Here is a 17,583-nt window from a genome sequence, read left to right on the forward strand (position 1 = left end):
CCTCTCCTTGGAGCACCAGGTGCCCATGCTCTAGAGTGAGAAACTGAGGCACAAACAGCACTGCAGGCAGAAGTGTAGTCAGAACTGGATGGGCCGTCTTCACTTTTGTCCTGACCCTTCCGTGGACTGGACTAATTCACTCCCGTGATCCTGGGTGGCTGAGGACACGGGTGGGGATGAGCTGAGGCTGTTGGATTCGGGAGACGCAGGGCTCAGTGCGAGCGAGGGACCTGGCCCGGGTCCTGCTCAGCCCCCTGACCTTCACCTCCGTGAGCCCCAGGGTCACTTTCTTTGGTTCTTTAGTAAGCAATTCTTGCATATTTTCCTGAATTCACTCCACAAATTGTCATGTAGTACCTGCTCTATGCCAGGCTCCCTTCTAGTTCCTGGAATATAACAGGGAATGAAACTAAGTCCCCCCTTGTGGAGCTGACTTTCCAGTGGGAGAGAGAGACAGATAACAGTACATCAGCCACAAGGTGATTGTCACGTGGTCTAGACAGTGACGCCTCTCTCTGGAAACCGGGAGCGGATGGACAGTGGGAGGGCAGGCAGGACTGGGCTGGGGGTTCTGACCTGGGACTCAACAGAATTTGCATCATGACTCCACCCACTACTCTCAGTGTGATCTGGATTTTCAGTCCACCTCTAGGAACCTCAGTCTTCTCCTCTGTAAAATGGAGATACTCATGGTACCCACCCTAGGGGCTGTTCAGGGATTGTGTGAGATGACACCCAGTGATGACCACATGCCCAGAACTTCCATGTCTGTCCTTTCATTTCATCTCACATTTACTGTCACATCTTTCTTTAAAAAGATGACAGTGAGGGGGATTCCCTGGTGGCGCAGTGGTTGAGAGTCCGCCTGCCGATGCAGGGGACATGGGTTCGTGCCCCGGTCTGGGAAGATCCCACATGCCGCACAGCGGCTGGGCCCGTGAGCCATGGCCGCTGAGCCTGCGCGTCTGGAGCCTGTGCTCCGCAATGGGAGAGGCCACAGCAGTGAGAGGCCCGCATACCACAAAAAAAAAAAAAAAAAAAAGGACAGTGAGATTCAGGGTACTTTGGTGGTTTTCCCAAGGTACACAGCAGGTTGTCTCCCTGCCTGCACATCCTTTGCTGTTGTCCTACACAGAAGCTGCCTCTCCCCCTGGCCCAGGGCCCCTCATTAGGTGCAGTTCGTGCTGCTGAATTGGACTGAATTAAATGTGAGCGTGTGTTGTAAACTAGGAACGTGATTTTCAAAATATCTTTGTTTTGGGATTTATAGAACTGCTGCATATTCATTGTAGAAAATTCATACCGTATGGCGACATTATAGAATTTCATGATAGAAAATTCAGACCATATGTCTAGAAACATATAATATGGAAGCTCCTAATAATCCTCTGTCTACCTCAGGGAGAACCAATGTTTAATCCTTTAGCTTAGCCCTTCCCCAGCAACCAGCCCTGATATTTTATCAATTTGTGTTATTCTTTTTTACAAAGTGGAATCTAAATGCCCACTGTTTTGCCATTTTGTCTTTCACTTAACAATAAATCCTTTATCCGTCTTGAAAGTGACTATTAAGTGACCACATTATTTTTCTTTTTATCTATCTACCTTTTATTCATTTATTTTTATTTCAACTTTATTGAAGTATAAAATTGACATATAAAATTGTAAGTTATTTAAAGTGTACATCAGGATGATTTGCTATACATATACATATAACAGTCCCCCCATCTAGTTAATTAACACATTCATCACTTCACATATGTATTCTTTTTTGTGTGTGAGAACATTTAATTTCTACTCTTTTAGCAAATTTCAAAATTACATAATAGTGTTATCAAATATAGTCGCCACGTTTTACATTAGCTCCTCAGACCTTATTCAACTTATGGCTGAAAGTTTGTACCCTGTTATCAACCTCTCCCTATTTCCCCCACCCCCAGCTCCTGGCAACCACTTTTCTACTCTTCTGACTTTTTAACTTTTTAAAATCCACATATAAGTGATATCATGAAGTATTTGTCTTTCTCTGGCTTACTTCACTTAGCATAATACCTTCAAGTTTCATCCACGTTGTCGTAAATGGAAGGATTTCCTTCTTTCTCATAGTTGAATAGCATTCCCTTGTGTGTGTGTGTGTGTGTGTGTGTGTGTGTGTGCGCGCGTGCACACGCCTTATCTTCTTTATCTATTCATCTGTAGATGGACACTGAGCTTACTTCCACATCTCGGCTGTTGTGGATAATGCTGCAATGAACATGGGAGTGCAGATATCTTTTTTTAAATTGAGATATAATTGACATATAATATCATCTCAGTTTCAGGTGTGCAACATAATGATTCAATACTTGTACATATTGCAAAATGACCACTACCATACTTACACTTTTTTCTCTTTGATATCCTGTTTTTATTTCCTTTGGATATATATCCAGAAGTGGGATTGCCGGATCATATGGTGGTTCTATTTTTAATTTTTTGAGGAACCTCCATATTATTTTCCATAGTGGCTGCACCAATTTACATTTCCACTAACAGTGCACAAGAGTTCCCGTTTTCCCACATTCTCATAAATACTTGTTATCGCTTGTCTTTTTTTTTTTTTTTTTTGCTGTACATGGGCCTCTCACTGCTGTGGCCCCTCCCGCTGCGGAGCACAGGCTCCGGACGCGCAGGCTCAGCAGCCATGGCTCACGGGCCCAGCCGCTCCACGGCATGTGGGATCCTCCCGGACCGGGGCACGAACCCGCGTCCCCCGCATCGGCAGGCGGACTCTCAACCACTGTGCCACCAGGGAAGCCCCGCTTGTCTTTTTGATAATAGCCATTCTAACAAGTGTGAGGTGATAGCTCACTGTGGTTTTGGTTTGCATTTCCCTGATGATTAGTGATGTTGAGCACCTTTTCATGTACCTGTTGGACATTTGTATGTCTTCTTCGGAAAAATGTCTATTCAGTTCCTCTGCTCATTTTAAAATTTGGATTGTTTGTTTTTTTGCTATTGAGTTGTATGTGTTCTTTATATATTTTGGATATTAACCCCTTATCAGAAATGTGGTTTGCAAATATTTTCTCCCATTCAGTAGGTTGCCTTTTCATTTTGTTGATGGTTTCCAAAGGTATTTCTCTTTCCAAGAGTTGAAGGTGGGTCTCTTTTCTCCAAAACCCTGTTTGGCCATCAGAATGGTGTGCCCTATGAATCCCTGACGACTGGCTACTCCTCCCCGCCCCCATCTTCTCAGTCTTTTCTCACCCTTCTGAGGTAAATGACTACTATTGCCCCTAGGTGACAGGGGAGAAGTCTAGTCTCAAAGAGTATAAGTGACTGGCCCAAGGTCCTGGGTGCCCAGATCGATCCAAAGGAGCAGATATGAAAACTGGGTCATAGCAGTGAGGAGGGTTGGCCTTGGAGGTGGGAGAGCACAGTGGGGAAGACCAGGTTTTAATTCAGGGTCTGCTACTTGAGATCTGTGAGATTTTGAACAGGTTACTTGAAGTCTCAGCATCTCAGTTTCCTCATCTTTAAAATCAGGATAATAATACCTATACCATAGTGCAATGGTTATACAGGTTAAGGCATTGAAAAACTTAGCAAGTGCCTAGCACCGCTCAGTAAACAGTAGCCAGAATTATGCGGAAGAGCCTGCTGTGTTTGTCTACCCTCCCGCCCCTATCATTTACTTGGGGACCTGGAGCCGAGTGGTAAGAGCACGGTTCCAGAATCAGATCCCCATTCTACCACTTGTTTTTAGTGGATGCTGCGGTGCCCCCCAGATATTCTCTTTGGGACTGCATCACTTGTTGCACCAGCTGCTTGGAGGGTGGGCTGCTGACGGCTGGGTCCTTCTCTCAACATCAATCCACAAGCTTCTTGCTCAAGGTTGGGCACCCTCCTTGAGGGCACCCCACATCCTGGCTTATTGGGGTATAAATGCCCAGCCCCCTTGCCTCAAGGAGGGACAACTGTGAAGGGCCATCAGCCCAGAGCTCCCCGTGCAGATGGGTTGGGCTGGCCCTTTTGTGATTGCGTCAGCTGTTCAACTGTACCCACTCCTGCTTGTTCCCTGCAAGAACACTCTCCACTAAACCTACCCACTCAGCCTGTTGCCCAGGAAGTCTGACCTAAGATATATTTATATGACTTTTGTGTAAGTTATTTACTGCTGTGTGCCCCAGGTTCCTCATCTGTAAAATGGGAGCGATAATAGTTCCTGCCTCCTAGGATGGCTACGAGCATTAAATGACTTACTCTATGTAAAGGGCTGAAACAGTGCCTGGTAAATGCTCAGTAAATGTTAGCCTGGTTTGATTGTTTGTTTTTAGCCCAAGTCCAGCTGGTCAGTGACAAGACCAGAAGTAAAACCCAGTTCTTTCCTTTAACTGCTGGCTCTGCCCCCTGAGCCGCAGCCATTCCTTCAGAACAGTCTAGGGCTCTGAATACAGGAAGGGTTCTGGGGAAGCCAAAGGCTGCAAGACCCAGGTATGGAGAAGGTTGGATCCTTCAGTCTGAGGTCATTGCTTCACAAACACTCCTGGGAACCTACTGTGTGCTGTTGCCCTCCCTGGTTATCTTGGTGCCCACTCCAAAGCACAAGCCCCAGCCCAAGATCCGCTCATTACTGTGGGAAAGATAGGCCCACAGACAACTCAATGTAAATGATTGCAAAGTGGGAGAAATGGCCATTCCCCCACTCAGATACGAGCATGAAGGTTCAGTGCTGCAGAAGACAGACCAGGTCCCGCTCTCATTTGTGGGGGATGGACAAGGCCAGAAGAGGGGGAGGAATGAATGGCCTCCTGGCTGGGGGACAGAGAAGGCTTTGAAGGAGGTGGCATTGTGCTGGACCTTGAAAGAAGGGTAGAACTTAGTCAGAAGCGGGTGAAAGGAGAAGGTGTCCAGGCAAAGGGGAGACATGGAGGTGAAAAAGCTCTCAGCCTGTTCTTGGAACTGCAGTTACTCAAGTGAAAATCCACTCATGGCTTCTCCTGCTTGGGATCCTTCTGCGTGTTCCTTCTTACCAGCCTGGCACTCGGCGTTTGACATTCTAGTCCTGCAGAACCCTGCGGTGTTCCCTTGACATGTCCCCAACCTGATGAGGCTGTGGATGGGGAGAAAGAATGTAGACTTTGGAGACAGTTACACCTAGACTCTCATCCCACCTTGGGGGCTTCTGGGTGTGGTCTTGTGCAAATCAGTTAACTTCCCTGATCTTCGGTGTTCTCACCTATAAAATGGGGTGAAGAATGCCTCTTTCACAGGGTTGCTGTGGTTGCCAGCCTCCAGTATAGCTCTCAATGATCCCTGCCTCCTGGTTTTCACACCCTTATGTCCTCCCACACTGGGCCAGTGCTGGTCTATGTGACCAATAGGATGTGACAATAGGGATGCTGCGTCACTTCCAAGATTAGGTTATAAAAACACTGCAGCTTCCGTCTTGGGCTCTACCTGCCACCCCCCAAGATGACTCATTCTGAGGAAAGGTCATGTCGTGAGAGGTCCACATGTGGAGCCTCTACCCTCAGCCACAAGTGTGAGCTTAGAAGTGGATCTGTTCATCCCAGTCAAGTCTCCAGAGACCACAGCGCCACCTGACAGCTTGACTGTCACCTCATGAGAGACCCTGAGTCAGAGCCACCCAGCTAAGCACCTGGATTCCTGACCCTCAGAAACCATGTGAAATAATGTGTTGGTTGTTTTCAGCTGCTATATTTGGGGTAATTTGTTACACAGCAATAGATAACTAACACAGTTAGGTAAACATTAACAAAAATGGCCTGTGTAATGTGCCCAGGATGGTGCCTGACATACAGTTCAGTGCTCAAAAAATGGGAGCTGACACATTATTTCCCACCTCCGTGCTTTGCCTCAGATACTTTACTCCATTTCTGCTTGTCAGAATTCTTCCACCACTCTCAACTATGTTTCCTAGAAAAGTGTTCTCTGACCACTTCTCCCCAAGGCACCTCCACGAGCACCCTCCACCTTGATCATCTGTATTTCTCTTAGGAATGGAGTTGCTTTCTGCCTGTCTGATTCGGGGGCACATCTAGTCCCTTTTTCTCTTACCCACCCCTTGGCCCTACTAAGAAACTATGAACAACCTCAGAACGGGGACCAAATCTGACTCTGGGCCTGGACGGATGGCACATAAGCAGGGCCAGCCTCCCGTCTTTTTTTGTTGTTGCTTTTTTTTTTTATAATTTGGCCACGCCACACGGCATGTGGGATCTTAGTTCCCTGACCAGGGATGGAACCAACGCCCTCTGCATTGGAAGCACAGAATCTTAACCACTGGGCCGCCAGGGAGGTCCCTCCAGCCTCCCCATCTTTGCAGATCACCCTGTCCCTCCCCTGGGACCCGAGTCCCCGCAGGGCCCTGCCTGGAGAACAGTGGCCTCAGCAGGCCACCTCTCAGGTACCTGTTGATGGAAGAATCTTGTGGAGAGGTGATTCCCGCATACCAGTATCGCCACCCAGAAAGTCCAGGGCCACTCATTTTATATGGGCTCCAAGTCTGCAAGTCCACGTGAAGGGCCCCTAATTTGACACGTGACCCCAGCAAGTCTCTGCCCCTCTGGGCCTCAGTTTCCCATCTATGCAGGGTTGCCACGAAGCCCTTTCCAGCTCCCACAAAAGAATGTGTCCCCCACCCTCCCTGCCCACTGATGGGGCTCCTCCAGGGCTGAGGCACAGGGCGGGAGGACACCCGCCACTCCTCACGGGCACCCATTCCCCACGGGAGAGAGGGGATGTGTCACCGTGACCACGTCCTTCTGGAAAGCCCCACAGTTCAGGTCCTTCCTGGGTTTGAACTGGAGGAACCGCATCCTTCTTGCTCACATCTCCTTGGATCTATTTTTGGCCTTGGCGGGCTTGATGTGGTGCAGTGGGCAGGTTGTTCCCTTTTAATTTGGGCTCTGAAGCCGGCTGAGGCCTGGACCAGTAATTATAAGCACAGAGCCATTTATGGAAAGAGCTCTTGTAAAAGTCAGTAATGAGAACTGACTAAAAATACCCCCAGAAGTGAAGCAGGGGGCCTGCTCTGGGCAGCGCTGAGATTCCTGGGCAGGAGGAAGCCCTGAAGGGGCAGAACCGGGGGGGGTGATGGATTCTACAGCTCACTCGACACCCGCATGGGCCGCGGAGACCCGGGTGTTTCCTTAGGTCTGAGGGGCCCCTCGGCCTTGTTACCGGCAGGACCAGCCAGACGGGTCCAGCCCATCCGCCTCCGGGGCCCCGAGGGAGCCTGTCCTCCACCTCGGGGGCCAGGCCGTGAACGGAGGCGAGTCCCACAGTAAAGTGAGAACATGGGTGGCTTGGGTTGGAAACCCTCGGTGACGTGGAAGCCACTCCCAGACCAGCAGGACGCCCCAGCCCAGGGGCTGCGCTGCTGGATGCTGAGCCGCTGTCCTGGGGACCAGGAGCCCTTGGGATGAGGGGCCGGGCCTCCCCTCTCTGGGCCCCCGGGATGAGCAGACTGCTGAGGCCTCCCGTTTCCACCCCACATTGTTCAGTCTGTGTCCTCAAAGTGGTCACCGTCCAGAGGGCAGAAGAACCAGGGACGGGGACCCCCGGGACAGGGACAGGGAGAGACCGGCAGGCTGATGTGTGTGGGCTCAGAGGTGGGCAAGGGGGCTTTCACAGCTGGACCGAGAAGAAAGTAGCCTTTATACTTGGTGGGATGGGGCAACTCCAGAGAGAGCGGCTTTGAGGAGGGACTCCAGGGGGAGGGTGTTGGCACCAGAAGGCCCAGGAGGCTGTGAGGATGGGCAGGGCCAGCCTGTGTGGGTGAGGGGCGGTGGCTGGACCGGAGAGCCAAGCGTAAGACCCTCCCATGGGCCTTGAGGGGCTGGGGAAGGGTTTGAGGGCAGGAAGGACTGTCAGGTCAGAAGATGCCATTCTCTTAATAGCCACACTGGACTGGAGGAAGGGGGTGTCTTTTGAAGTCTTACTTTTTGGTCAGGAACAAGACAGATTTAGGTTGGCCAGGTGACTCTACATTTTGTTGAGGGCACAAAAATAGCCAAAGCCGATGAAGGTGTTGGGCGGGTGGCATCTGGAGCCTGAGCTGTGGGTGCAGGGCCTCAGACATGGAAAGGCAGAATGAGGGCCACAGACATGGTGGTGGAGGCCGCCTCCTCCTGTGGGCCCTCCCCTCAACCGCGGGGTCTGGAGCTGGTTTATCAGGGGCTGGAGGCGAAGGCCGAGGGTCCAGTTGGCACTCACTGGTGAATCATGACTGTTTATTGTTCTGGGGGCTGCATTAAGGCGACCGGAGAGTAAATTAATTTGCTGCTGCTTCTCCAGACAGAAAAGCTGGTTCAGTGATTGAACATTTTGGGCAGCTTTTTATAATTTTGTGGAAAATAAACATGTCAAGGTGCCTATGGAGCCAGACATACCTTTGTCTGCTCCCTGTGCCCAATGAAGTGCATTGTGCCTGTCTTTTCATATCTTTGCCAGTGTGTCTTTGGGAATCTTGGGTCAAAGGATAAATTCATAGGTAATTTTGCCAGGGTATTGCAAAAGGATGTTGCCAAATTCCTCTCCATGGTATCCCTACCAGCACCATGTGAGAATACGCACATCTGCGCTTACCTCTTTCCTTCTCACAGGCCATACTGTGCATCCAAGGACAAGCCCCCCTACCCCTTCCAATCCTCTTGAAACCATAATGCTCTGTATTTTTCTTACAATAGAAATGGCATCCCCTATTTTATTTGTCTTGTTTGTTTCTATTCTGTCTCCCCTGTTAGACTGTAAACACTGTGAATGCACTGTCTTGTTCTGTCTGTTCACTGCCGTGCTCCCAGTCAGAACAGACTCTTACATACCGTAAGAACCTGATAAATCTGTTTATAAATTGAACTTGATAAATTAATGAATAAATAAATGAATGATGAACACACTCATTTAGAAAACCATCACTCAAAATCTCCCCTTCCCCTCCACCCCATGGCCTTGCAGTTGCTGACATGGCCTTCGAGGGTATCTCATCTTGGCTCAAAGTTGGGAGGTTGCAAGTCAGGCTCATCCCAAACTCCTGTTGAACAGCCATCCCTCCCAGTCCATTGCCTGACTATTTACAAAGTCCTTTCATGGACTTGTGAGGAAAGCTGGGTGTCTCCTCATTCCCAGTTCACACAGGAGAAGACCAGGCCCAGAGGGGATTTCCATACCTGGTTAGTGCAGGGACAGGCCTGCAGTGAGGCCCTGACCACTGGCCAGAACCCTCCAGGATGCCCTAAGCTGCCTCTCTGGCTAAAACAGGCTCGGTCTGCACAGTTAACAAGGGGGAAATAGAGGTGCCAGAAAATGCTTTCCCAGAACACCAGCTTTTGGGAACTCTCTCTCCTAACTCAAAGCCACAGGCACTGAAAAACCTGCACCTCCACAGGTGGCCTCGCCCTCCCCTCCCCACTGACTGTCAGATAAAGGACTTACTCTCTTTACCCAGTTCCACACTCAGGATAATTCACCAATTTCTGATGAAAATCATTTTCCTAAAAATGTCCCGCCTCTAGCGCTTGCCTGGAACTGCTGGGGTGGGCAGTTTCCTGTGCTGGAACTATTGCGGGGGTGAGGGGGTGGTGGGCATCGATTTCAGAAACCCACCGGATGGAAGTTTGGAACTGGGGTCAACCCAGGTGAACAGGGCTCTCTTGACCCAGCACACGCGGGCCCCCAGGTCAGCAAGGGAGGGAGGCCACAGAGCTTGGTGCCCGCGGGAGCTGGCAGGTTTGTGGTTGTTCCCTCAGTCCTGGATACAACATGAGTGAGTCAGTGTCAGGCCTGCAGACAGAGGTTCCCAATGACCCACCAAGGGTCACCCACTGTGCCTTGGGGGCAGATATATAAGAATGATTTGAGAGGGGTCAGGTTCAGGGCGTGGCTGAGTGACCCCTCCTTATTCTCAGGGCCACACCCTGTGACAGCCAACAGCCTGGACCTATTTCATCCTGCAGATCAGGGATGCTTACACAGTCACGTAACCGAGGTTGTCTCTGCAGTTACCGAATCCGAAATTGTCCCCAAAGCTCTGTGTGGGAGTCTGTAGGGAAGAGGGGACTCGTGTGGTGATATTCATGGCGAGCATCACTCGGCAAAGGTCCAGAACCCTGCCCTCCGTGCCCTGCCTGTATGGGAGGACCCGGATCCTCCTATGACATGCTGCCCCTGGAACAGCCTGGCTCGTGGCTGGGCATTTACTGCGGGTCCAGCACCCTGTCAGACGATGGAGGTTCTATTTCCTCTCCTCCCTGGTCAGGGGATGAAACGCCCATCTCCTGCCCAAACATGTGTCCACTGGCCCCGCCCAGCACAGCTGTTTGCCCATCCATCACCGGACCAGGTCTCCACCGCAAGGACAGGAAGTGCTCCCACATCCGCCTCTGCCACCAGCCTGGTGACTTGTGGTCTCTGAGTCCAGTAGCCAGAGAGAGAATTTTTAAAAAGACTCACAGACATGTAATTAAAATCTCAGTGTTGGTTTTGGGGGAAGGCTCTGGGAGGCTCCCGCCCCTGCTTTGCGGAAACACAGATTTTTAGTGTTTGAAAGTGACAGGAGGCTAAAGTGAGACGCTCTAAATATACTGTCCTGGGCATTTCCGGGCAGCTGGGGAAATGTGGGGTTTATTCTGCTCCTGTGGTCTCTTGCCCAGACTGTTAGAGCAGCCCTGCCACTGGCCTGCCTCGGGTCCCCTCCAGCCTGGGCTTTACCCTCGCCTCCACACATAGCTTCCACTCTACCCTTAAACCACACTCCCTTGCTGCCCAGAGCCCTGACGCCCCACTGGCCAGAGCACAGCCCACGCTCCGAGGCCAGAATTCCAGCTCTCCGCAGTCAGGCCACAGCCAGACTTATGCCCTGAGCTGCACATTGAAGGATGGTGGGTGGCCCCAGCACCTCACACCTGTGCAGGACCTCTGCCTAGAATGTCTTCTCCCCCACCTTATCCACCTACCAAGACTCAGTCCCATCCTTCAAGGCCAGTTCAGGTGTCACCTCCTCTGGGAAGCCTGCTCAGATCATGCCATGGGACCCTCCAGCTTCCCCAGCACTTGACCCAGCATCTCCAGGAGCTGTCATCCTACCTCGCCTCTTCCTGGTTCTTTCCGTGTCTCCCTCCGGCCCCCCTTCCTGCTTCCCCTTGTTTCAAAGAGGGTCCTGCCGTCCTTTCACCCTTTGCTGGGCTTTATGGCTGCTGTTTTCCCTGCCGGTGCTGTCGTTCCTTGGCTCTAGGCCTTTGCTCAGGCTGGACCCTGCCTTTGCAGCATCCTTCTCCCTTGACATTGTGGCAAATTCACTCTCACCCCTCAAGGCCCAGCTCCAAAGCCCTCTCTCCCCTCAACTCCCATCCACATACCGGCTGACTCCGGGAGCCCCGTCCTGCCCAAGTGCACTCAGCTATGTCCCTGCTGCCACCGTGGCGCTTTCCTGCCTTGGGTCTGATGTCCATCTCCCCAGAGGAGGGACCTGTCCTGGGCCCCATCTGTGGGTCCCAGAGCCAGCGGGGTGCTGAGCGGGGCAAGCTGGGTTTGGGGCTTGCGGACCAGACGTGGACACTGCCCTTGTGGCACCGCCGCCGTGTGCCAGGTGCCGTGCCGGGCGCCTCATGACACAGCTCCCGGAGCCTTCTCGGCACCCAGGAGGCAGAGCTGGGACAAGCCTGTTCTCGAGCAGGGAGCGGTCCACCCAGACTGCCCAGGCCCCCAGATCCCACCCGGCCCTGCCCACCCCGGAGCCCGAGCTGGAACCACAAGTGACCGCCAGTCCCACTTTGTCTTGCAGTGGAGCGGGACCGCACCCTGGGCCACCAGGAGCCCCAGTGGAAGGAGTTCCGCTTTGACCTGACCCAGATCCCGGCGGGGGAGGCCGTCACGGCCGCGGAGTTCCGGATTTACAAGCTGCCCAGTACCCACCTGCTCAACTGGACCCTCCACGTCAGCATGTTCGAGGTGGTCCTGGAGAAGTCCAACAGGTGCCTGCCCTGAGCCCCACGGGCCCACTCAAGCCTCTGTCGGAGGGTCCGGCCCAGCCCTGGGTGCCGGGGGGTACATTTCCCAGAGGACAGAAGGGGAGCTTCCTGGGCAGCCCACCCTCAAAGGACAAAGATGGTTGGCCTGAGGCCTCGTGTCACCGTGGGGAGAGGCCCAGCATCAGTCCTGGATTCAAGTCCCCATCCTACTGTCCTAGCTGTGGGACATGGGCAGGTCACTGAGCTCCTGAGCCTCAGATTCCGCATCTGTACACGGGCACAGTAACACCTTTGTACAGTAGCCGCAGTGAGAAAAGGCATGTAAGGCACCCAGGTCAGAGCCAGGCGGGGTAGATGCCCCACTAATGGTCCCCCAGGAGGGCACTGGAAACAAAGGCAGCTGTGCCGGCCCTCGGTTAATTGTTCTTTCGTGTCCACAGGGAGTCTGACTTGTTCTTTTTGGATCTTCAGACGCTCCGATCTGGGGACGAGGGCTGGCTGGTGTTGGACGTGACAGCAGCCAGTGACCGCTGGCTCTTGAACAGTAACAAGGACCTGGGACTCCGCCTCTATGTGGAAACAGATGATGGTAAGACTCGGGTCAGCAGTGAACCTTCCCCTGGGGGCTCCTCCGAGGAAGCTGCTGGCGGCAGGCGCAGCTGGAGCCCCTCACGTGGCCCTGGAGGCCTGGCCTTTTCCGCCTGTGCCGCTGGGGGATGCCTCCACCCCTCCGCGGGGCCCAGTGGGTGGAGTGAGGTTTCCGCAGTGCAGGACAGCAGGAGGCCCCTGCCAGCCGAGGGTCCCTCCCCTCCTTCTGCAGGACCAACAGCTGCGCTGCTCGGAGTGAGCCCACGTTTTCCCTCCCCGAGAAACGGGAGATTCTTTCTACCCTACGGAGCTACCTTCTGCATCAGGAGTTTCCGTCCTGGGCTGGGGGGGTGGCGGGGGGAAGCGCTCACACCCTAAGGCTCTGAGGCAGAGGCCTGGGTGTGAATCTCGGCTCTGCAGCCTTCTAACTCGGTGACCTTGGCAGGTTACTTACCTTCCTAAGCCTCGGTTTCCTCATCTGTAGAATGAGGATTCACACCTTCATTCATTTAGCGGGTGTTTGGGGGAGAGCCTCCTGGTGGGCCCAGGGTTGGTGTGTGCAGTACAGCGGGGGCCACCACGGCTGGAGCACAGAGGGCTAGGCAACGGCTGTGAGGAGGCTGAGAGAAGTGGGCAAAACAGTAACTCTGAAATAAATGTCATCTTATTTAATAGCAGTGGAGGGGGACAGGATCTGATTCAGCGTTCTATAAAACAACCCTCTGAGACACTCCCCCTCGAGGGGGTGTAGCATCTCTCCCCCTCCTTCAGTGTGGGCTGCGCTTACAGACTTGCTTCCCAAAGTATGCCGTGGGCTGGGGCAGTACCTTTGCAGGGGCAACCTGAGCGGCACCCCTCAGCCGGGTGCTCAGGCTCCCATGAACACGTCATGTAGCTCCCAGACACCCTTGATCTGACGGAGTGGGAACAGCACTTCACCTCCATGGTCTTCGTCCCCAAAACCCAGAACCCCAGTCTCACCATGAGAAAAACATCAGACGACCTGAAACTGAAGGGCATTCTACAGAACACCTGCCTGACCCGTACTTCTCAAAACTGTCAAGGTCATCAAAAAACACGGGAGGTCTGAGAAATTGTAACAGCCCAGAGGTGCCTAAAGAGTTGTGATGACTATATGCCAATGTGGGACCCTGGGTGGGATCCTGGAAAAAAGACGCTGGAGAAAACTAATGAAATCTGAGTAGATCGTGATGTTTAGTAAATAATAAGATACCAGTATTGGTTGATTAGTTGTGACAAATGTGGTTCCAGGACAGTACGTGCTGGGGACACAGGTGTGGGAACCGCTGACGTGCAGGTGGATCTGGGGGCAGGGGGACGGGAGTAACGCGCCGGGGAGGAAGGGTGACGATGGAGAGGAAGGAGACGGCGCCCAGGCTTCCCCGGAGGGACGTCGCCTCGGGGCCTCCGTGCGCCAGTCCCCGGATCCCTCCAGTCCCGCCTGACGGTCCGGACCGGTCCCGCCTCCTGCCTTCGCGGCCCGGGAAGCCCGGCGCCTCGGGCCCTCGGAGCGCGGAGACAGAGCGGGGCGGCGGGGAGCCAGCCGGGGGCCCCGTGCCCTGTGACGCGCGGGCGGGGCGCGCACGGCCGCCGCCTGTCCCCGCTGGGCCCGGGGCCGGAGCCCCAGCCGGAGCGGAGCGGACGATGGCAGCCCTGCGGCTCCTGGAGTCTGCGCTCGGGCGCCGGGTCGCCGCTGGCCGCTCGGTGCCCACGCTGGCGACAGGCGGTGTGTGCGGCTTCACCAGCAGGACCCGCGCGCGTGCCTAGTCCTACGTGGAGGCCGTGAGAGACATCCCGGGCGGCGCGAGGATCATGGTCCGGGTCTTCGGCCTCTGCGCGATCCCGGAGAACCTGATAGGGGCGCTGCTCAAGGCCCGCGTGAAGGACTTGACCTTGGTCAGCAGCAATGTGGGGGAGGAGAACTTCGGGCTCGGCCTTTTCCTGGGGACCAAGCAGATCACCCGCATCGTCTGCTCGTACTTGGGGGAGAACTCGCTCTGCGAGCACCGGTACCTGGTGGGCGAGCTGGAGCTGGAGATCACGCCCCAGGGCACCCTGGCCGAGCGCATCCGCGTGGGGGAGCGCCGGCATGCCCGCCTTCCGCACCCCCACGGCCTACGGGACCCTGGCCCAGGAGGGAGGCCCACCCAGCAAGTACTTAGAGGACGGCCACATCTCCATCCTGAGTCAGCCCAGGGAGGTGAGGGAGTTCCACGGACAGCAGTACTTTCTGGAGCACGACGTCACGGCCGATTTTGCTTTGGTGAAAGGGTGGAAGGTCGACCGGGCAGGAAACCTCGTCTTCAGGGCCAGCGCCAGGAACTTCAACGTGCCCATGTGCAAAGCTGCGAGAACCTCAGTGGTGGAGATTGAAGAAATTGTGGACCTGGGGTCGTTTGCCCCAGAGGACATCCATGTTCCTAACATTTACTTAGAGGACATCCATGTTCCTAACATTTACTTAGAGGACATCCATGTTCCTAACATTTACTTAGATCGAGGAATACAGGGGGGAAATATGAGAAAAGAAGCGAGCATTTAATGACCCGGAAAGAGGGTGATGAAATATGCAAGTCTGCAGACAGTATGAGGACACGGGTCCTCAAGCAGGCAGCTCTTGCCTTTGAGGACGGCCTGTATGCCAGTCTGGGCATGGGAATCCCTCTTCTGGCCACCAGCTACATCAGCCCCAGTATAACCGTTCATCTTCACAGTGAAAATGGAATCTTGGGCTTGGGTCCGTTCCCACTGAAAGAGGAGGTGGACTCAGGTCTCAACAATGCGGGCAAGCAAACAGTCACCCTTCTTCCTGGGGGCTGTTTTTTCTCCAGCGATGAATCATTTGCCATGATTCGAGGGGGACACATCGACCTAACCTTGAGGTTTCCAAATATGGTGACCTGGCTAACTGGATGATACCCGGCAAGAAGGTGAAAGGAATGGGGGGTGCGATGGATCTGGTGTCCAGTACCGAGACCAGAGTGATGGTCACCATGGAGCACTCCACCAAGGCCAGTGAACCCAAAATTTTGGAGAAATGTACCATGCCGCTGAATGGAAAGCGGTGTGTGGACTGAATCATCACCGAGAAGGCCGTGTTTGACATGCACAGGAAGGGAGGACTGGGCTTCCCTGGTGGCGCAGTGGTTGAGAATGAGCCTGCCAATGCAGGGGACACGGGTTCGAGCCCTGGTCCGGGAAGGTCCCACATGCAGCAGAGCAACTAAGCCCATGCGCCACAACTACTGAGCCTGCACTCTAGAGCCCGCAAGCCACAACTACTGAGCCCACACGCCACAACGAAGAGTAGCCCCCACTCGCCGCAACTAGAGAAAAGCCTGCCCCAACGTAGCCAAAAATTAATTAATTAATTTAAAAAAAAAGAGAGGACTGACCCTGATCGAGCTCTGGGACGGCCTGATGGTGGAGGACATCAAAAAGAGCACGGGGAGCACCTTTGCCATCTCCCCGAATCTCAGACCCATGCAGCACGTCTAAACCTAGCCAGAAAGTGAACCTTGGTCCCAGAACGTGTGCTTCTCCCTTTAACCTCCTGGATTGCATCCTGAGAACGCCGCAATCACATTTCTACATTTCACCAGCATCTGGCCGGCTTTCTCCTGCCATCCCAGACTGGCTGCCACTGGATAGGCTTTGTTCTCTCAAGAGGGACATGCCTTTAATTAAAAACAAAAGGAAAACAGAGGCACTGACCTTATATGTCCTGTGAGTTCTGAGAAAGCTCTGCTCCAATCACCCTCCTCCCTGTCTGTGGTATTTACATTAAATTCTATGCAGCTTGAGATGATCCCATGGGAAAGGTTTCACTGAAGTTCCTGCTCTTGTGAATGAATCATGAAATGTAGGGAAAAGTGATGGGGGAGGAACAACTCCACCCAGAGTCTGTGGAAGGCACCATTTTAGTGTACTGGAACTATGAAAACATACACACATAAATGTGAATTTGTCACCAGGAGAAACGCTGTCTAAATGAAAGGTATTTTCCTTTGGCTCTATTGACTTTCCTTCTGGGGACTTTCATTTTGTCGCTAAGTTTTGTTTCCTTGTAGCCTCACCTCCTCTGCCTCTCACATTTCTCCTCCTCGTAGCTAAATAGATGTCTCTAGAAGGGAAGCAAGACCGTCTAGGCGGCCAGTAAACTGGTAATAGGGGCAACTGAAGGGGGAGAGACCGTTGGTGCTGACATTTCTCCGAGAAGTCTCCTCTGTGGATAAACGGCCGCCTGTGTGTGGCCAAAGGCTGCGGCTTAGGATGGGAGGAGTTCTAGAAATGCGGGCGGTGGACGTGGATGGGTTTTCTCTTCTTAAATCATAGCGTTCCTCTGTCGTCCAGATCAGACACTTAGACCCTTCCTCTCTGTTACGGAGCCTAAACCAGCCTCTTGTTCATACTCCCTTGAAACCCATGAGGGGCAGTGATGTACTTCATCCTGAATCCATAGTCTCACAAACTAGACAGAAAAAAATGAGTTTTTGTTTGCGTGCGTGTGTGCGTGCGTCTGTGGGGTTCAAACCCAGGCCTGCCATGGAGGCTGTGCTTTCTCAATGCGGCTCTAGGGCTGCACAAAATGGATGGGAGCCCGTGGGTAAGAACAGGAAGCTCCAGCTGGTCAAGGAAGGCCTTTCAGAGAGGCTCCCTGCGGCCTCACGCTGACGGGAGGCCCGGATCCTGGAGTGGAGAGACAGTGCACCTGAGGGGACAGCCACAGAGTGTCAGGGGACCGTGGCCAGGCGGGCGGTGGATGGACGTCACCGAGTGGGCTGTGCAGCCCTCTGGGGCTTCTGGGGAGGAGGACTGATCTGCCCTGCCTGGAGGGAGACGCCTTCCAGCATCGGCCTGGGACAGGCAGAGGTTTCCAGAGGCAGACGAGTTACAGGTCTGTTAAACAGTAGCAAGAAGGAAAAGCACTGAGTTCCTAGTTCTCATGCGGTGAGGAAATAAATAACCTGTGGGACAAAAGCACACCTGGTCACAGCTG

General features: G+C 53.4%; 2 protein-coding genes across 3 annotated transcripts in view; both read left to right on the top strand.

Annotated features, from left to right (window-relative positions):
- The window catches only part of BMP8B (bone morphogenetic protein 8b), a 31,730-nt gene that overhangs the window by 3,982 nt on the left and 10,165 nt on the right, over window positions 1-17,583 (top strand). For both annotated transcript variants that reach the window (XM_089895464.1, XM_022575354.3), the window contains exons 2-3: window positions 11,789-11,978; window positions 12,416-12,564. In XM_089895464.1, the coding sequence (XP_089751590.1) occupies window positions 11,789-11,978; window positions 12,416-12,564 (339 nt within the window). The remainder of the gene's footprint in view (window positions 1-11,788; window positions 11,979-12,415; window positions 12,565-17,583) is intronic.
- OXCT2 (3-oxoacid CoA-transferase 2) lies at window positions 13,358-16,251 on the top strand. The gene is given in 5 exon segments (XM_089895492.1): window positions 13,358-14,660; window positions 14,662-15,028; window positions 15,076-15,462; window positions 15,465-15,719; window positions 15,973-16,251. Coding segments are annotated over 5 exon segments (1,845 nt in total). The 5' UTR covers window positions 13,358-13,934; the 3' UTR covers window positions 16,083-16,251.

Source organism: Delphinapterus leucas, chromosome 1 (assembly GCF_059928025.1).
Source record: "Delphinapterus leucas isolate spDelLeu-1000000601 "Yukka" chromosome 1, BTC_Dleu_Yukka2, whole genome shotgun sequence".
In the NCBI taxonomy this organism is placed as follows: domain Eukaryota; kingdom Metazoa; phylum Chordata; class Mammalia; order Artiodactyla; family Monodontidae; genus Delphinapterus; species Delphinapterus leucas.